This window comes from Chlorocebus sabaeus, chromosome 8, assembly GCF_047675955.1.
Source record: "Chlorocebus sabaeus isolate Y175 chromosome 8, mChlSab1.0.hap1, whole genome shotgun sequence".
NCBI lineage: Eukaryota > Metazoa > Chordata > Mammalia > Primates > Cercopithecidae > Chlorocebus > Chlorocebus sabaeus.
Window position 1 is genome coordinate 35,389,367 of NC_132911.1, and position 21,615 is coordinate 35,410,981.

At 40.5% G+C, this 21,615-nt stretch overlaps 1 protein-coding gene across 7 annotated transcripts in view; it reads left to right on the forward strand.

Annotated features, from left to right (window-relative positions):
- The window catches only part of UNC5D (unc-5 netrin receptor D), a 567,925-nt gene that overhangs the window by 470,332 nt on the left and 75,978 nt on the right, over window positions 1-21,615 (forward strand). For 3 of the 7 annotated variants that reach the window (XM_007962156.3, XM_007962161.3, XM_037983809.2), the window contains 2 exons: window positions 312-344; window positions 18,551-18,736. In XM_007962156.3, coding sequence (XP_007960347.1) covers window positions 312-344; window positions 18,551-18,736 — 219 coding nt within the window. The remainder of the gene's footprint in view (window positions 1-311; window positions 345-18,550; window positions 18,737-21,615) is intronic. The other 4 variants (XM_007962159.3, XM_007962163.3, XM_007962158.3 and 1 more) reach the window with 2 other exon arrangements.

A 21,615-nucleotide genomic window follows, 5' to 3' on the forward strand; every position in this document is an offset into this window, starting at 1 on the left:
TCACCGCTCTTCTCATCCTGATAAGAATCTAGTAAACGCAACAGAGAGAAATGCTAGTAAACCCACAACAAAATAAATTTTGAAATGATGAAGTGATAATCATTCTACAATTATTTTTTTTATTTTTCAAAAGAGAAAAAATTTTAAAAAATAGAATGGAAAAGAAAACTATGGACAATGCCATTCCTGTTGTCCATAAAAATGGAGAAAATGTTTTATTTACAGAGGTAGATATAAAGTGATACAGGAAATATATCTGCTCCATGTAAATTTATTAAATGCAACTTTCTTTTTCTCTTTCTTTCTTTTAGATAAAAAACCTCTTCATGAAATAAAACCCCAAAGTAAGTTATTTTTCCTCTTGTGAATATAATTTATTTTCACATTTGCTGCCTTGCTGTTGTATTTGTTTAGGAGCTCAGCAGAATTGAAGTTCCTATGAAAGATCCAGGGCTTTCAAGGCCTCTCCTCATTGAGTTCAGAGTCACATATCAGAGGTTTAAATCCAAAAGAAATATGCACACCCCTCTCCTCCCTCCCAGTAAAAGTAAATCTCTCCTCTTGATTCTTTCTGCCTATAAGTCCATTTCTCTGCAAATGTCATCTAGGATTCTTATTTCTGAAGAGATTTATCACATTAAAATTAATAAATATTTGTCAGTACATGCTTTCTTGAGAGCAGCCTTGAGAGAGCAGGCAAAAGCCTGACTACAGGTCTCTCCACCTAGCATCTTACCTCCTGTGGAATCCATGGCAGCTGGGCAGATTAGGACCCAGAACTCCATGGTGAAATAATTACGAGCTGAGGACTGGGGTGTTGGTACTGGCTTAGGCTCCTTGTACTCAGGCTTGCTTATGGGAGAGGCCTTTGCATTGTCTTCACTTTATGCTTCCTGTAGAGTTGGAGAGGAGATGGCTGGAATGGCTAACAGTATGGCATTTGACCTTATGCTCTTTAGTATCACCTGGACACCTTTTAAAATTCCCAGTTTCCAGGCTGTATCAAGGCTATCAGAATTTAAGGTGGAGAGTTTTCAGGATCCAGGAATCTCTATTTTTCAAAACTCCTCAGGTGACTCCAAGGTGCAGGTGGGGCTGAGAACCATAGTCTTAGAAAAATGTTTCTCAAAAGGTAGATCAGAATCCACATACATCAGAATCTCAGAGTGTGGCCAGAGCTTGTTAAATTAAATATGCACCACCTCAGAACAGAACAAATAAATTTGAATTCCTGGTTGAGGAGCTCCTGAGAATCTATGTGTTAATATGTTCCCCAAGTCATTCTCATACATCAGAAATATGTAAAGGACACTAGGGAAACTTCAAGATACTGGGGCAACATTAATACAGCTGTCATTAATAGGAGATTAGACAACTGCCTGGCTGGTTTGGTTTGTAAAGCTTGTGAAAGATGTCCCTGTCTAGCATCTCTCATTCTAGTAGCAACTGAATTACTTTTGATCTTTTAAATCCCAGGGTATTAAAATTCAAAGAGCTTGGAAGAGTTGATAGCTATTATGAGCTAACTTCTTTGAGAGAATTAAGACCCTGTGAGGATAGACAGAAATAGGTACCTTGGGACAGGGGTCACAAGACATGAGGGAAAAATCCAGTAAAACCATTCTTTTCCTATTTCGTTATGTGGCTTCAGGAAGACTGGAGATAAAAAGATATCATTACTTGCAAAGTCTGAGAATTTGGGAAAACAGCAAAAATAAACATTTACACTTACTTCCCTGCTGTCTGCTGCCCATTAAAAAAAATCATTACTACTTAAGTATTGGTCCTCTGATATCATGCATGTTTGATTTTGAATTTATGGGAAGACTGAGTTTGGGGGCACCTGGCTGTGTATATGTGTGTTCATGTGTATGGGAATTGAGGGAAAGAGAAAGAAACAGATCACTGAATATTTGCCCTGTGCTTGTGTCAGGACCCTCAGGATGACAGGTGGAGTAAGTGGACTGTTACCTTCCTCCCGGCCACATGGTGCATGCTGTCCACTGATTCTGTTATATAGCACAAAAAAGATCATAGGTATCCATGGGGTGGTCAATGTGACAGTTACTTAGAAATGCATGTATGTGTTTTTAAAATTAATTTCACGCTTAGTTTGTGAGTCTTGTGCCATTCTAATTTGGTTACATCTGTACTTCCAGCCATAAACCCCACAGAAGCTATTTCTAGTCCTTAGGGACTTCAGAATTAGTTTTTGCTTGGGGTTCTTGCTCCTGAGCACCATGCTTAATTGCTGGATACTGCAATGGAATCGCTTAAACTGTTTAATTTGTGATTTCTCTAAAAATAAGACCTTAGAGAATCAATGTGATTGCAAAAGGCTCCCAGAGGAATCTGATCAGGGTTCTGTAAGCTGCATGGTTAGAAGTGCATTATAGAAATTCAGGCTGCAGTTGTTCAGTGAAAGAGAGGCTTAGTGTGAGACTACATGAATCATCACTGATGCAAAATCAAAGTCAATTATGAAGCTAATTGAGAAACAACCTGTGCCTATATATAGCCATACACATGATCTTCCATAAGGCCTGGCAGATAGGAAACATCACTCAGAGCTCTGCACAGAGTGCTCCATGAGCAGACGGGCAGAGGCACAAGCTCAGAGTTGCAGGGAGGTGTAAAAAGAAAGTGGAGTCTTAAGATATCTGTTGGCAAATCATAATGACAAACTGGGGAAAATATGTGCACTGCATAGCTCATGAAAGCACTTATTGTAAATGAGATAATTTAATCAATTACGTTTCCTAATGTACTAAACCGAATGTTTCATTTTCTGCTTCTGCACATCTTAAATTATCTTCAGGTGCTTTATGAGATTTAATCATAGTTAATAGAAACTTCATTACCATCAAATGTGCTTTCAATAAATGTTGTGTAACAATGTCAGGAGGTGCAGTAAAATATGGTAGGTTCTGAATGGCAAACACGCACCCCCAGAATCAAACTGAATAATGGTTGCGTTGAGACAATAAGACTCTTTGGAGTCTTAGAGAATGCCTTTTTCTGAAAGGCTGTGAGCTTCTGAGTAGCAGCTGGTTTGGTAAGTTCACCTGAAGGGGTGAAAAGGATTTAGCTTTTCTCTGGAAGATAACTCCACACTATGCAGTCTCTCTTCATCTCCTTTCCATGCAGTTTTGTACCTAACAGAGATGAGTGCTCAACACAAACTCAGTTAATAGTTCCAGAGCCAGCTACCTCTAGGATATCTTCAGTTGAATATGTCCTAATAACCTTAATCTCAACTTCCTCAAAGTTGAAATTATCCTTTTCTGTCCCTGTCCTTAATCAAATCCTTTTCCCATCTTCTCTATTTCAGGGAACAGTATACCATCAACTCTGTGTATAGGGCAGAAACTTGGAGAGCCTCCTAGAGTGCTCTTATTTCCTTCACCTCCCTTTTCCTGCTCAATACCCAACAATTCATCACAATCTGACTATTCTGCCACCTACTAGATCTCAAGTTCATCCGCTGATCTCCATCTCCACTCTGCTCAAACCCATCCCTTCCTTCAGCAGCTTACTAAGTGCTGACCTTGTACTAGGAGGTGTTCTGGGTGTTGGAGAATCAACACTGAGCAAAACACATACAGTTTCTCCTTCTATCAAGCTCACATGTTAGTGAGGAAAGACAGGAATAAACAAACCAGAAAATGCATAGTGCTGAGTGGTGGTAAGTGTTATGAAGAGAAGCAGAGCAGGGTGGAGGGCACTGACAGGGTTAGAGTGAGTGATGCTTTTTGATGTAGAGTGTTCAGGGGTTTCTATAATCAAGTTATGTAGCCGGACGTGGTGATTCACTCCTGTAATCCCAGCATTTTGGGAGACTTCGACAGGTAGGTCACTTGAGGTGAGGAGTTGGAGACCAGCCTGGTCAATGTGATGAAACCTCATCTCTACTCAAAATACAAAATTTAGCCAGGTGTGATGGCGTGCACCTGTAATCCCAACTACTCGGGAGGCTGAGGCAAGAGAATCACTTGAACCTGGGAGGTGGAGGTTGCAGTGAGCTGAGATTATGCCACTGCACTCCAGCTTGGGTGACAGAGTAAGACTCTGCCTCAAAAATAAAACAAAACAAAATAAAATAAAAAATGTTTGAGAATAGACCTGAGGGGAGAAAAACAAGGAAACAAACACTCTGGGTAGATGCGGTATGAGCAGTCAAGGCAAAGGAAACAGCAGGACACAAATGCTATGAGGTAGGAGTTTGGTTGGAGTCTCTAAGGGCCAGCAAGGAGACCAGGATGTCGGCAACAGAATGAGAAGTGGAGAATAGTAATAGCTAAGGTCAGAGAAGCGAGATGAGGGAAGAAGACTTTGTTTTGTTATAGTTTGAGTTCGTTAGAGACTACTATAAGGAATTTGACTTTCACTCTGAGGAAGTTGGGAAACCATTCAGGGTTTTTATTCAGAGTGACATGACCTAATATATTCAAGGATAAACTCTTAACTGCTATGTTGAGTGTAAACCTATAAGGAACCAGGGCAGAAGCAAGGAGATCTGTCACAATGACCTATTGTAACAATAATCTGTTACAATACCTAGGCTCTTAATCTAACTTTAAGATGATTGTGGCTTGAGCCAGCTATGTAGCAAGAGGAATTGTAAAAATGGGTCACATTCTGGATGTCTTTTGACAGCAGAGTCAAAAGGATTTTCTGATGTTTTGGGTGTAGAGTACAAGAGAAAGAAAAACATTATGGATAATTCCAAAATTTTGGCTATGCAACTGGAAGAATGGAGTTGGCCATTACTGGTATGAGGAAAACTTGGCATAGCAAAACCGGAGGGAGAATCAGGAGTTCCGTGTTGTAAATGCTAAGTTTGAGATACCTATTAAACATCTAAATGGAGAGGTTCAGTAGACAGTTGACATTGGCCAGAGAATCTAGAAGTCAGAGAACTATGTGGGCTGGTACCATAAATTTGGGACTTGTCAGTGTCTGGATGATATTTAAAGCCCTTAGGTTGGATGAGATCACTAGATAATGGTTGAAGAGAGAAGAGAAAAGACCTGGGGATGGAACCCTGACGCACATTAACATTCAGATGTAGAGGAGGTCAGGAGTCACTACAAGGAAGAAAGAAAAGTAACAGCCCAAGGAGTAAGAGAAAAACCAAATGAAAGGAAAATGGTATCCAGATGTCTAAAAGTTCAGGCCATCTTCATTCCCATACCAGGATTTCTAGAGTTGCCTCTTTGTAGCCAGTCTTGTCCTGCATCAGTTTATCAGATCTATCTAAAACAAATCCTGATCACATTACACTCCAGTAGCTCGGTGTTATTCTTTTTTTTTTTTTTTTTTTTTTTAATTTATTTATTATTATTAAACTTCAAGTTGTAGGGTACATGTGCACAACGTGCAGGTTTGCTACATATGTATACTTGTGCCATGTTGGTGTGCTGCACCCATCAACTCGTCATTTACATCAGGTATAACTCCCAATGCAATCCCTCCCCCCTCCCCCCTCCCCATGATAGGCCCCGGTGTGTGATGTTCCCCTTCCCGAGTCCAAGTGATCTCATTGTTCAGTTCCCACCTACGAGTGAGAACATGCGGTGTTTGGTTTTCTGTTCTTGTGATAGTTTGCTAAGAATGATGGTTTCCAGCTGCATCCATGTCCCTACAAAGGACACAAACTCATCCTTTTTTATGGCTGCATAGTATTCCATGGTGTATATGTGCCACATTTTCTTAATCCAATCTGTCACTGATGGACATTTGGGTTGATTCCAAGTCTTTGCTATTGTGAATAGTGCTGCAATAAACATACGTGTGCATGTGTCCTTATAGCAGCATAATTTATAATCCTTTGGGTATATACCCAGTAATGGGATGGCTGGGTCATATGGTACATCTAGTTCTAGATCCTTGAGGAATCGCCATACTGTTTTCCATAATGGTTGAACTAGTTTACAATCCCACCAACAGTGTAAAAGTGTTCCTATTTCTCCACATCCTCTCCAGCACCTGTTGTTTCCTGACTTTTTAATGATCGCCATTCTAACTGGTGTGAGATGGTATCTCATTGTGGTTTTGATTTGCATTTCTCTGATGGCCAGTGATGATGAGCATTTTTTCATGTGTCTGTTGGCTGTATGAATGTCTTCTTTTGAGAAATGTCTGTTCATATCCTTTGCCCACTTTTGGATGGGGTTGTTTGTTTTTTTCTTGTAAATTTGTTTGTGTTCTTTGTAGGTTCTGGATATTAGCCCTTTGTCAGATGAGTAGATTGCAAAAATTTTCTCCCATTCTGTAGGTTGCCTGCTCATTCTGATGGTAGTTTCTTTTGCTGTGCAGAAGCTCTTTAGTTTGATGAGATCCCATTTGTCAATTTTGGCTTTTGTTGCCGTTGCTTTTGGTGTTTTAGACATGAAGTCTTTGCCCATGCCTATGTCCTGAATGGTACTACCTAGGTTTTCCTCTAGGATTTTTATGGTATTAGGTCTAACATTTAAGTCTCTAATCCATCTTGAATTAATTTTCGTATAAGGAGTAAGGAAAGGATCCAGTTTCAGCTTTCTACTTATGGCTAGCCAGTTTTCCCAGCACCATTTATTAAATAGGGAATCCTTTCCCCATTTCTTGTTTCTCTCAGGTTTGTCAAAGATCAGATGGCTGTAGATGTGTGGTATTATTTCTGAGGACTCTGTTCTGTTCCATTGGTCTATATCTCTGTTTTGGTACCAGTACCATGCTGTTTTGTTTACTGTAGCCTTGTAGTATAGTTTGAAGTCAGGTAGCGTGATGCCTCCAGCTTTGTTCTTTTGACTTAGGATTGTCTTGGAGATGCGGGCTCTTTTTTGGTTCCATATGAACTTTAAAGCAGTTTTTTCCAATTCTGTGAAGAAACTCATTGGTAGCTTGATGGGGATGGCATTGAATCTATAAATTACCTTGGGCAGTATGGCCATTTTCACGATATTGATTCTTCCTATCCATGAGCATGGTATGTTCTTCCATTTGTTTGTGTCCTCTTTGATTTCACTGAGGAGTGGTTTGTAGTTCTCCTTGAAGAGGTCCTTTACATCCCTTGTAAGTTGGATTCCTAGGTATTTGATTCTCTTTGAAGCAATTGTGAATGGAAGTTCATTCCTGATTTGGCTCTCAGTTTGACTGTCACTGGTGTATAAGAATGCTTGTGATTTTTGCACATTAATTTTGTATCCTGAGACTTTGCTGAAGTTGCTGATCAGCTTAAGGAGATTTTGGGCTGAGACAATGGGGTTTTCTAAATATACAATCATGTCATCTGCAAACAGGGACAATTTGACTTCTTCTTTTCCTAACTGAATCCCCTTGATTTCTTTCTCTTGCCTGATTGCCCTAGCCAGAACTTCCAACACTATGTTGAATAGGAGTGGTGAGAGAGGGCATCCCTGTCTTGTGCCAGTTTTCAAAGGGAATTTTTCCAGTTTTTGCCCATTCAGTATGATATTGGCTGTGGGTTTGTCATAAATAGCTCTTATGATTTTGCATTTACCATGTATATGATCTGGTCTCAGCTTTCTTTTTTTTTTTTTTTTTTTTTTGAGACCAAGTCTTGCCTTGTCACTTGGGCTGAAGTGCAGTGGTGCAATCTTGGCTCATGGCAACTTCTGCCTCCTGGGTTCAAGCGATTCTCCTGCCTTACCCTCCCAAGTAGCTGAGATTACAGGTGCCTGCCACCATGCCTGGCTAATTTTTGTATTTTTAGTAAAGACAGAGTTTCACCACATTGACCAGGCCCGTCTCAAACTCCTGACCTCAGGTGATCCGCCTGCCTCGACCTCCCAAAGTACTGGGATTACAGGCATGAGCCACCACACTGGGCCCCAGCTTCTTTTCTTAATCACCGTTAGGTATTTTCTTTCCTACCCTCTCACCACTGCTGTATTCCTCAGCAAAACAAAGCCGCTCAGTTTGAATGCCTGGTGCCCATCTTGGCCTATAGTTTCCCTTATGTGTTCTGTTACTTCTGACTAAGTCTCTTTCCCTCAGCCTAACACTTAACCTGCTTAACTTATTCTTCCTTCGGTTTTCAGCTTAGATTTCATGTCTGCAAGGCCTTCACCTTCCCACCCTGAGTTTGAGTTAGTTGCTCTTGTAAGTTGCCTCGGTATCAAAATGTCCCCTATTTTTGTTCTATATTTTCATTGCCTTTATTCTGGTCTGGATTCCCTATCTGATAGACATAGTCCCTGCCATCTGACATACAGTATAGAGTTTTATTCATCATTACACCTGTTGAATTTACCACAGAGTCTAGCATGTAGATATTCAATAAATATTTGTTGTGCTGTGGTTTTCGTTCTTCCTGCTAACTTCCCACTGGACCTTTTAGTGTTAAAGTAAAAGAAAATTGGCCATGCCTGTAATACTAGCACTTTGGGAGGCCAAGGTGGGTGGATCACGTGGTCAGGAGTTTGAGACCAACCTGGCCAATATGGTGAAACCCCGTCTCTACTAAAAGTACAAAAATTATCCAGGTGTGGCGGCAGGTGCCTGCCATCCCAGCTACTCGGGAGGCTGAGGCAGAAGAATCACTTGAACCCGGGAGGCAGAGGTTACAGTGAGTCAAGATCGCACCACTGCACTCCAGCCTGGACAATAGAGCTAGACTCCATTTCAAAAAGAAAGAGAAAATCAAGATTTTCCTTCAGTATAGTCAATTTTATTCATTCATGTAGAGGACATTTATTGTACAATTGTCATATACAAATAATCTTGGCTCCGTGAAACAAGAAATGTATCTTCCCTACAATTTTAATACAAAGCAGAAAGAAGATAAGTGATTTGAGAAAAGTAAGGAAACTACTTGTAATAATCATCTACTCTGTGCCAGACACTAGGTTAAAGCCCAAAATGTGTGCATCTTGAAATCATTTCCACCAAACAATGGCTTGAATGCATCCTTAAAGTCTGAAAAGTAGGCATGCTCTTCTCACTGAAGAAAATTCCCATTCTGCACCTTTCCCCAGAATGCACTAGGTTCATTCAGAGTGAGATCATGTTGATCCATATTCTTTATGATCTTCACCGGGTACAGAATTCCTCAGAGGCTGTGGGGGCTGCACTGGCAACTTGGCTTGTCCTTTTAGGCTATGGAGACTTAATTAGGATCTTGAACCCACAAAACCATCTGTGCCTTTGGTCATACCTTTCAGTTCTCAAAAGATTTCTAGGCTCTCCTAAGCTAGCATTAGGCTACTGGCATTGATGCTGATGCTCTAACCACTCTCAAACTGTTTCCCCCCCCCCCCCCATTTTGTCCATTTTTCCTCATCTCCTGCTGATTATTTTCAATTACATAAATATAGCACTTTCTGAAAATTGCCTGACTTGCTTCATCCTTCAGAATCATTCCTACAGTGAACCAATTCAACCCATATATATGTGCAACATTTGTAATTTTTTTTCTAGTTTCTATTTTTTATGATCTAATGTTTATTCCAGCATAAGTATATGTCTTTTCTTACTACCATTTTCAATGATTTTGCTGACTCTGCCCTTAATGGACATGATGGGATTTTGTTAATTAAATACCTCAGACCTAAGCACAGACACAAGTAAGTGATAAACTATTAATAGTATGTTCTTTAGCACCAGAATAACTTGGGTGCTCATTAAAAATGTGAATTTAAAAGCCAAATCTCTCTACCTCTCAGTAACTAAAAATTTATAGAGTTTATATCTTCAGTTTTCAAAATAAGACATAAAGTGAAGTCGTTTTCTCAAGAGCTGGAGTTCAAATTCTGCTCTTTTTGACCCTGTCTTCTGTTTCAATTTTGTCTCCCCATCTGATGGGCAAAAGCACAGTTCTTTTATAGTTCAAAGATGAAATTACCAGATACAATACAGGACCCTCCATTACATTCAAATTTCAAAGACACATCAAATAAATGTTTAGGATAAATATGCCCCAAATATTACATGGGAAATACTTGTGCTAAAGCTACTCATTTTTTATCTGAAATTTAGAGTTAACTGTGTGTCAAACTTTTATTTGTTCAATCTGGCAAGCTTACTAAAAGGAGCTGTAAACATGTCTGAATGGGAACTATCAAAAATATTTTATGAAATAGATGACCTTTGTTGCCAACCTTGTAAGGATGGTTAGAATTGAAGCAGATATTGGAGGAGAGAGCCTCTCATTGAGGGTAAAAATTTGGAGCCAAAAGTAAGTCTGCAAAAGTACACAATCTACTTGAAAAAATGAGTAGTCAGGTTTGACCAGAGAATAGGGTTCGTGTAGATGAGAAGTGGGCATTGAACTGTAGTGTAAGCAGAGCATGAAATGTCTTGAGCAGTGAAAGAAGTTCACCAGGAGTGGACCCAGTCCATCCTGCAGAGTCATGAAAGGTGTCAGGGTAGCCATACTAGAACAGGGTTTGGGAAGTCATCCACAGGTAAAATGGTTCCAAGTAATCAAAGACTGGGGGTATAGATGGAGGGGACTGTCCCATGTGGGTGTCCACTGGGATGTCTTCTTTGGAAATTGAGATGGGAGAGGCACTAGAGACGCAATCACTCAGATATGTGAGTGGTTTGAGGAGAGAGTGAATGGAAACAGATTCAGAGATGAGTCTTTGATCTCAAGCCATGTCCCTGGTGGTGGCATTACCAGAAATAGGAGAATTCAAGAGAAGAACATATTTGAAGAGGTAAGAATGAATGATGATGATGAATCTGTAAATCAGATGACAAATGTGAGATGTGAGCACAAGATGCTGGTGGTTTTGCCCAGCGAGCGGGAAGGAAATATGTCATCAGATCTTCAGAGAGATGAGGCAGGAGATGTTAATCTGAGACTGTTCAGGATCAAGGGAATCTTGATCTCTATGTGAATGTCTCTATGTGAGTGATTATCCAATTAGATGAGAACAGAGAAAGGAAAAAGGGCCAAGAACTGAACTTTAAAGCCTGCCTATTTAGAACTAGGAGAATGAAGGGTAGTTACTAAACAATCAGTAAAGAACAGGTCAAACTTCAAGAGAATCAAATATAAGGGGCAGTTTTTTTCCAAAAGAAAGTTTGCTATTCTTGTCTATTGCTGCAGAGCAGTGGTAAAGAATAAGACGAAGAACGTTACAGTTCATGCAGTTGCAAACGACCTTCAAGAGAACCGTGGTTTGGGCAAACACAGACTTTACAGGGTATGGAAACAATCAAATGATGTAGCAGTAGGGGAGTAGTTAAATAAATGATCATACAGCCTGAGTATGGGCTAGGCAAATTAAAAAAGAATGAAGCTGGCCAGGCGCAGTGGCTCACACCTGTAATCCCAGCACTTTGGGAGACCGAGGCTAGCAGATCACCTGAGGTTGGGAGTGCGAGACCAGCCTAACCAACATGGAGAAACCCAGTCTCTACTAAAAATACAAAATTAGCCGAGAGTGGTGGCACATGCCTGTAATTCCAGCTACTCCGGAGGCTGAGGCAGGAGAATCACTTGAACCCGGGAGGTGGAGGTTGCAGTGAGCCGAGATCGTGCCATTGCACTCTACTCTGGGCAACAAGAGCAAAACTCTGTCTCAAAAAAATAAAACAAAAAAAAAGGAATGAAGTAGGCGTATTATGTTCTGACAAGTCATTGACAAGAGAGCATACATTTTCTTAAAGGAAAGTATAGTAAAGGAAGTATAATATAGAACCTTTAGGGTAGAGAAAGGAAAATAAAAACAAATGGAGGACATTTACATATATTTTTTTTTCTTAAAGGGCACACAAGATACTATCAAGAGTGATTACTTTTGGAGAAGTGGTCGTTGGAAGAAGCCAAGCTTGCTTTTTGCATAGTATATGTACCTTTTTATACTTCCTAGAACATTTTCTAATCTTATATATGTATTACTTCTATTTGTTCATTTTTATGTTAACAGTAAGGTGTTAACTGATTGGGAAGATCATGGAACAAGCATTAAGAAATATTTAATGTTAAAAAATGCTTAAAGTTCTTGTAGACAAAGAGCTGAGAAATCAGTAGATGTAAAAAGGCGACATGTTTGAGAAGTTTGTGAGAGAATAAGTTGAGGGAAGGATTTGGGGAGAGGTGATTAGAGAGACTAGACTGTGTTTGTAGGCAGGGGGTAAGGCCCAGCTGTGGAGGAAAAATTTGAAGATGCAAGACCAAAAGAGAATAATGCATGAGGCCAGGTCCTCATGGGGCAGCTCTTCAGGGAACAGAAAAAAACAGAAAATTGGATGAAGGAACAGAGGAATTTTGAGTTGCAGGGGAGTGAACTCACATAGGATAGTCTCCATGTTTTCAACAAGAAAGAGGGCAAGTGAGGAGTAGGGAAGGAAAGGGACAAAGTTCAGAACAGCTGTTGTGAGGAAAGCACTATTTGGCCATAGAATGTGAATAAAATTATTACTGAGTTGCAAGAAAAGCCTAGGTGAGGTTGCATAGCATCAGTGTTTCGATGATGCCAGTGCTATGGTGACTTCCTCCAGCAGGGCAGGTTAACTCGGGTGCCGGTATGGAGAAAGCAGAGAGGAGATACAAGGAAGAGACACTGAGTCATGGTTAAGCAGCTTGGGAGTGAAGATGGACATGTGTTCAAAGCCTCACTTTGCCATTTTCCAAGTTACTAACTTGCTTGACACTGTGTCATGATCAGTAAAATAAGATGTTAATATATAATACCTACCTCATAGGTTTTATTTATGAGGATGCAAATGTGATCATCTGGGTAGTTCTTAGAGAAAGAGAAGTCAGCATAAGGTTAGTGCTCAGTTACTGAGTTACTGTGGTTCCTGAGAGATAGTCACACTGTGTGATCAGGAAGACACAGGTCAACAACTGGATAGAGAGTGATCCAAAGCATTGATTCTGGAGCCAGATTGCATGGGATTGAGTCCCACTTCTGCTACTTATCAATCATGAGGCTTTGAGAAAGGCAAGTAATTCTCTCACCTCAGTTTACACATCTCAGTGAAGATATTTTTAGAACGTTGTTGGAAGATTAAAATGAATGAATAAATGTAAAGTCCTAGAACAGTGCCTTCTAAGTGCTTTTTAAGATATAGCTGTTATTGTCATTACAGCAGTAAAACAACAACTACAATAGCAAAATGAGATTTTTGAGTTTGGGAAATTGGAAAGGCAGAAATGTTACAAGATTCTAAAAATTGCAAATATAATTGAAATTGCTTAGCATGGTTGGCCATGGCTAACTATTTAAAAGCTATTTTCTGACGCATTAAAGAAAAAAAAAGTTTCCTTCTTGTTGACAGCACATATAAAGAACTTTAACAATAACTTCTGTTCCATCATATTTCAGCATGCAATTAAATATTTTGGCAGGGAACTTTGTATCAACACCACCTCTGTGCTGAGGATGCTTCCTGGGGCGCCTGTTACCTGGCCTTCTATGGGATTCCATCTCCATGGCTGGCTGCCTCGTTTTCTGTTTGTCTTACCCTTCTCAGGATGTGCTATATTTATCATATGGATTCCTTAGTAATTCACTTCCTCTTATATATACCAATTCAAGTATGTTTGTTTTTCTGAAATGGGAGCAATGGCATTCTGCAATATCCAATAGGAGATAAAACAGAATATCATATGTTTGGAAAGGTACTTGCTATGTTCCTATGTTAATTCTCAGTCACTTATCTGAATCCTGCAAAATAGATTCTAATCTGGTATATAGTTAAGGTCGTAACATGAGCACTGAGTTAAATTTCCATTAGTAAGTGGCTGACATTAATACATCTTTTAGAGGGGAGTATGTAAAGAGAAGGAGGAAAACCAACTAAAAAGCCCTTCTATAGAGTCCTTTGGGCACACTGGTGACAGTAAATTACTGGATATGACTATCATGCATAAAGCCATCAACCTTGTTAATACCCATTCCCTGAACTGTGAAGTTCAAAGGGTCTTTGAAAGGTCATTTAGTCCTTCTCCCCAGCTTTGGCCACAAAACTAAAATAAAATAACTGGAGAGTACTGTAAAGTTGTGCAGTTTTTTAGAGACTTTCTGAAAGGAGATTTCACAATCTCCCACAGAAATACAATTCAGGTTTTTAACAACCCTCATTGTAGAAAAGGTCATTGTAATATCTAACCAGAGTCCCAATCGCTATAATAAAAGGTCAAGTCCTCTTTTGCAGTTCTTGTTAAAGATGGTGAAGAGTTGGTTACTAGCTTCATCATGAATGAATGGTCACTGAGCACCTACCCAGATGGTAGGCCTCTTCTCTTATAACAACACTTTATGTATTCAAGATCACCAGGAAGTCACTTTACAGCACCCTTTTCTTCAGGACAAATGAACTCATAAACATTTCCTCTCCAGGGTCCTAGTTTCCAGGTCTCGATTAATCTTTTCAGCCTTCTCTGCAGATGCTTTGTGTCCCTTCCAGCCATGAGTACATTCCTCAGTAGTTTCTGACTGATTTGGAATACAAGAGATTTTGCAGTCAGTGCTCTACATTGTTTGTGGGGTTTGGGGCTTTTTTAATACCTGTAGATTGTAGACAGTAATTTTCTCTACCACCTGGTGAGTCCTCTCAAGCTTTGCCTGAAGCTTTTGTGACTCTAGGAAAGAGAAAAATAGGGATGAAGAAAACAGGAAAGACGTTTGTAACACATTGGTGTGTAAAGCTTCGTTTATGAAACGGAAAGTCAGCGGAAAGTATCCTGTGCCCACAAAGAATAGCCTGCTCAGTCAGGGCTTTTGTTCAAAATCACTCTGAGCAAACAAACCAGCCACACTGTACTTGAGAGACCAGATAGGTATAAACATATGTGTAAATGTAAACGAAAAGAGAGTCCTGGCAGCAGGGGTTCTAAAATCAACCTAAGACTGTGGTTTCTTTGATGTTTCTCTTCTCACAGTTGGAGGCCAGGCAAGCAATCAATAAAGAGCTGTTCATGATGATTGGCAAGTTTCCCTGGGAAGTTATAGAGATATTGTAGCTTTTGAAGAGTTTAAAGCAGTTAGGGAAAACAAAGCAACTCACTGGCATTTGGAAAATTAACAATAAAAAGTACAACCCAAATTGAAATCTAGGAAGTACAAGTGATACAAGTTGTTCAGAAGACCACAGGGTGGCAGCGCTGACTGGATTGGCCAAGACAGAATCACCTTCATGGGAGAGGAGGACCTTGCACTGGGTACCCTGACTGATGGGTAGATGGAGAGGGCAAGGGTCTAGTTGCCTAGTGGAGTTGGGGTGGGGGGGTATATATTACACTGACTACTACATATGGCCTTTTGTTAGAAGGTGTCCATCTAGCAGAGATATCAATTACAGTTGCACTTGGGATGAATGACAATGCAATAAAGGGCTGAAAGGCTGAGCACAGGAATGGTTATGGGAACAGTTGCCAGTCCCTGGGAAGTGACTGCACCTTGTGGTCCTGTTGCTAGAGCAATTCTCCCAGGAATGAGGGGCAGAGGCCTCCAAGGTTCTTTAGGAGAGCTGTGTGCTTGTGTGCATGTATGCACATGTGTTTATGTGATGATTCTTCAGGGGCAATGCTTAAGTGCACATGTACTTATACACACACACACAAGACTTTTTCCTTTCTCTCATGAAGCCAGAATAAAAAATCTAGAACTAAACCTTTGGGCCAATACTGAACACATGAAAGAGAATCACTTCAACTTTTGTAAACACACAGAAATCTTTACAAAGAAAGCCACTGTGTGCTCTTGGAAAGAAAGATCAGAAAACAGCAGGATGGGGGTGTGGGTGGGAAGAGGAAAAAGAATGAGATGAAGTACAACCAGGCAGATCAAAAAGAGAAGGCTAAAAAGAAAAGAAAGAAGAAAGAAGCACAGTGACTCACCTGTAGAAGAATGTGAGCTGTGGGTAAAGTCTGGTTCTGTCTCCTGAGGTGTAAAATGTGGCTTTGAGGACTTGTGTATACCTCTGTGACTGCACTTGAAATACCCAGATCTCATCACTACCTTGTCCTTACCACCTTTAGACAAGAAATGACTAAGAATATGAGCCACATGTTAATTCATCCATGCATCTTCATTGCTGCCCCTCAATAAATATTTGTTGAGTTCGTGAAATTATTGTAAGCTGAGTTTTGTAATTCCCAGGGTAAACTGTTCTGTAAAATAATTACTGCTTTGCTTATCTCTCTATGGGCATCCCTTTCCTCTGCCACTTAGCTTGTAGATCAAGCTGTCCCAGTGTCAGGGTGAGCCTTAGGGGAACCAGTACTCGCCATGCAGATCTCTGTCCTTTCTTTCCCTACCCTGTCCCTGAAGTTCCTCTACTCATTTTTAAAATTCTGTAATTTAGTATTTTATTCCTTTGAATTAAGTCAAATGGATTCTACAGATGTTCCTGGGAGAGGAAACACAGTGAACCGTATTAAACATTGATACTTTGGTCTGCAGGCATACATAGGGTTATTCCTAAAAGCAGGATCTATATCTGGAGGGAGAATGAGAATTCTGGTTACCTGGTAGGGAGGGAGTAGAAATATAAAAGACAAAACGTCAATCCAGGGGAACAAAGAAAACTTGTTCCTGCTGCTTCGTTTTGTCTTAGGATGTTCACTGCCACCAAAATCCATTTCCAGCCCAGGCGTCTTGCCCTGGTCATCCTCCTGGCTTCTGGTCCTTCCTATTTTAGTACCTGGAAAACTGAGGATGCCTTTGTCTCTACTTTGTCAACTCAGCAATAAAGGAGTTGCATTCTGCACACTGCCAGGCTGCTTCTCTGTATGTGTTCATTTGCTGACCAGGTGTGTTCTCCTCAGATACACTTTTTAAGGTGAGAGTGTCATCCGTCAGCAGTGCCCAAGGAACTGGAGGAGAGGGAGGGAAAATGCTAGTTGGTTTCAATCCAAAGTTCCCTCACTGCTTCCCATACACTGGCATGATGCATCTGCTGTGTTCTGTGTTCTCTGTTCTGGGAATAATTATTCCCTCCAAGGTATTTAATTGAGTAGAGGGAAGGTGGGAGCTTAAGAACGATAGCTGCCCTCCTTCCCCCACATGACAGAGGCACATGTGGAAACTGAGGTCATTTATCATCTCAGCCATGGTTATGAGTGGTTGGAGAAATAGGCTCCATTCCTGTCTCTCTCACCTTTGAATCATCATGAAGCTGGAATGGAAGTCTAAATCACACCCTGTTTCTGAGCAGCCATCACGCTGTTCTGGCGATTAAAGGTACTTGATAAACCTCTGACCTTTCAGATGCTGTTTTTGTGTTTTTTTTGATGGTTGTGTTCTCACTTGAGAATTATTTTTATGTGTTTATCGCCCTATTACTGAACCAGTTCTGCTTGATTTCCTCGTTCACTCTTTAATTTGGTAGCACCTTATTTTACACTCTACTAACTTTGTCGAAAATAAATTCACTTTCCTTGTGTGGTTAGTATTACTCATTTGATAACATAAGTACCATATTAGGGTGCAGTGAATGCATAGTAAGTGCTGCACAATTACAAGGTAAACATATGATAGGTTTATTTTATCCTCTAAGCCCAACACAGGGGTGACAGAGTAATTACTTTTGGACCCATTAAGTGCACTTACCACATAATCTGTAGGAAGATTAACTATGTAGTTAGCATTTGCCATCTTCCATTTTCACACACCTTCTAAGATTACACCTCTTTGAGGCTTATGTCATCTCAGATAAATCTCGTGTGCTGTATTGCAGGAACCATCATGGATCTGCTACAGGAATAACCACACCCAACGCACCTCTAGAAAAAGGGTGAAAAGCAGCTACAGCACATCTCGTGGGGTGGGGAGGCACCCACATTCTAAATGCAAACTAACGCTTTTATTTTTGCTTTGCCCATGCATTCAATAGGATGGAGTAGGAGAGGTATGGGAGAAACAGCATGTGCCGTCTTAGCGACCCGTCCTCTTCCACAATAAATTATTAGAGTCTAGCATTTAATTGGTATCAGAAAACATCTACCATGGACATAACAGCACCTGGGACCACGACCTTCATATCCCACAATAAAATTCTCTCATAATGACTATATGCCCTAAACTGATGTTGTCAGTGTACTCTTAATGATTTGTGCCAATGCTAAAATTCGTATCTGTGAACTCTGGTCTTTTTCTCAACTCATAGACTTTGTGTTATCTCCTTGCCCTAGACTGCTCTCTGCAAATGCATGTGCCCCAGGTTTCACATAAGCAGAGCAGATCACCCATATTTTATCACTGTGTGTGGGTCTGCCCTCGCTCTGGTAAAAGGAAAATATAAAAAGTGTTTTGCAGATAAACATGACATCCTAAACTAAGGAGGTATCTGCTCTTACTAGAAAAAAATACTATTTTCTTTGCAAAATTGATTATCTTCAGGAGTCTATTACATGCTAAGCTACCTTAGTGCAGTTAAGATATTTGCCTAGCATCCCTTTGATTTATACACGGCATTTTAGAAACACGATTATTGTGTGAAAATGAGTACAACTTGTGTTCACTGTACATCTGTCATTTTCTCTGAGCAGTAGCTCCAAAAATCCAATAGCATTTCCTTTTGTATCCCTTAGTGGTTCTTTGGTTTTGTGCTCATGCTGGTCACTTACGATTTCTCTTGTGTCTTTCAGGCATAGAGAATACCAGCGACATTGCTTTGTACTCGGGCTTGGGTGCTGCCGTCGTGGCTGTTGCAGTCCTGGTCATTGGTGTCACCCTTTATAGACGGAGCCAGAGTGACTATGGCGTGGACGTCATTGACTCTTCTGCATTGACAGGTGGCTTCCAGACCTTCAACTTCAAAACAGTCCGTCAAGGTCAGCGGCGTAGGTCCCTCCACACCTCGTCCTCAGTACCATAGACTACGCTCACACTGGACCCCAGCCTTCTCCTGGGCCCCGTGTGAAGGTAGCTCTTGGCACGGGGAGCCGCTGCCAAATTGTCTTCACACACGAACAGACCAGGCTGGGTGAAGTGGTCTGCTTATCTCCTTATCTGCCACAAGGACAAGAAGGTCTTGGTTTATTATCAGCAACATTTTCAATGAGGCATTTCCATTTTTGATGTACAGTCAGCCTAATGAGTTATTTTATTTCAAATTATACTTCTTTTTAAAAATGTCCTTTTGAGAATGTATATTTAGTTAACCCAAGTATTGATTATTTAAGACCGAGGACTAACACCTATATCACAACCTCCCAGGTATATTTATTACCCTATTTATGAAGTGGAGTAATTTTGTTATTTCTATTTTAAATAAGTAAACAAATTTTAGAGAATAGATAATGGGTCAGCCAACCGGGGGAAAAAAATGAAATTCCAGCCTAAATGACTCTCAGCTGTTGCCAAGTCCAAGCAATCTTTAGTTGTGGGGGAAGGAAAATCTATCATGTCAAACTGTAGCAATACTCATTTTCAAAACAGAGCCATTTAATTCTCTTATAGGAACCAAATCTATTCCTTATTGCAAGGTGGGGATGAAACATACACGGCTTTCATTTTAGAAAAAAATGAAACTGTCTCTTTTCAGAGGATGAAGTTTTCTACTTTGACCCTCATCGTCAATATCGTCACCTTTATTTCTGTTTATTGTGCATCAGTGATGCCTACAGCGTGGAACCAGAAGTCTCAGTGCAAGGCAGTGATTGACTAGACAGGCTTCCGAAGTGGAAACACAGGCATGCTGGAAAAAATTGAGAGATGGCCAGAGAGATGAGTACCTTCCCTCTTGCCATTCACTTCTGGGTACCTCAGAGTTAGGCCTCAAAAGGGACACATCCCCTACATTTGGACATATAGTTTAGTATATGTAGAGAATTGGAAATAAATCCAAATATAGAACTGATTTTTTAAGTGGTATTACCCAAGCTGGAGTGCAGTGGTGTAATCATAGCTCACTGTAGCCTCCCACCCATGGGCTTAAGTGATCCTTCCACCTCAGCAGCTGGGACTGCAGGCACATGTCGCCGCACCAAGCTAAGTTTTTGTTTTATTTCTATTTTTTCTAGAGACAGGGTCTCACTATGTTGCTCAGGCTGATCTCGAACTTGTGACCTCAATGATCCTCCCACCTTAGCCTCTGAAAGTGCTGGGATTATAGGAATGAGTTACTGGGTCAAGAACTGATTTTTATGCTACATAAAAAACTAGAAACATATTTTCATCAAATAATAAAATATCTTAGACTATAACACTTGAAAATAGAGGAGCAATATTAGTGTGAGAGACAGTTTTGTGCATAAGACCATAGGCTTTGAAGTTAGATTTTAGTCTAAAACTGCTATCAGTCAGTCTGTTATCCTCTTAGTCTCAAGTTTTAGAGCTATAAAATGGGGTTAGTAACATTCACCTCAAAGTGTTCTTGTGAGGATGATAGATTACCTGGAACAACATGGGTAAGCCCTTGGCATATGGGTGCTCACAAATGCGGTGAATAGAGTTCTAGAAGCTGGTTGTTTCCTCTTACCCTAGCACGAGATGCCAGCGTCTTCCATGGAGCACCAGGCAGCAGGTGAGAGGGGTGGATCCCTGGCCTACACATGTCTGGGGAGTGCTGACTTACCTACACTTAAACACAACTTATGTGTATTGTGAATCTCTAAGACTATATTAGTCTTACCAAACTTATCTGACCGTTTTGTTTTATTTTTGTTTTTGGCCAAGTATATCACAGAACTAATGATACAAGCAAAGTACTTTGGCAAACGTCACTCTCTGTGTATTTATTATGGTGATCTGCCTCATGCTGATATCATGTGGTTTTCACCTCCACTGTCTTAGAGAGATCCGTTTTTGAGCAATACATCAAGTGCCCCAGCAAGTTGAATACTGAGCCTTTTAAATAGAATGCCATACACAGAACAGACCAGGGACTTGTAAAAGGATTTCCAAAGAGAAGATTGGGGTGACCAGGGGTGGGTAATTGGCACTGGTCAGACTTCAGTCAAGCTGGCAGCCAATTTTCTCTGACCCTGGATGCTATTATATGTATGTATGTCCAGAATCAGGCATTTCCCACTCAAGTGCTATCTCATTCTAGGAAATATTGTTGCTTCCTTGTGTCACTTAGGCTAGGCAGATCTTCTAAGCGTAGCCAAAAATTAAACTTCAGAGGCCAGGGCTTGAGATAAAAGAGCCAGGTGACAGGCATACGGGCTTTTGAGGTCTCCATGGAATCTCCTGTTCTAAACTCTTTTCTAATCTAAGATGGGTTTTGGTCCTGCTTCTTGCCTAGGAAGACCATAAACAGAAGCAAAGTGGTCACCCAGAACTCAGTGCAGACCTGCTAGAAAGCACAACTCCCTGTGCCTGGGTCTTGATACAACATGCCCATGCATGGAAAACAAACAAACAAACAAAAAACACATCATCAAGGATCCTTTAGCTCTATAGCATTATTTATTTCATCCAATTTGTGTATTTTCCTCTATTACTCTGGATTCTTAGAGCATCAGAACAAGAAGTGGGAAAAGTTAGGGTGATAGATTCCCTGCTGGCATTGCTGCAAATTATGAAAATGGAAAAACAATAGAGGCTAATACAATATGGCCCAGAATTGCAACATTTTCAAAAAGATCATACTTTAAACATTTTTGTCAGGCCCCAAAGGAAAATTGTTTAATATGGTTTGGCTTTCAATTTGAGATGTCACATTGACAGACTGATATGGGTGGGAAGCTTGGGACTGAGGGTTATT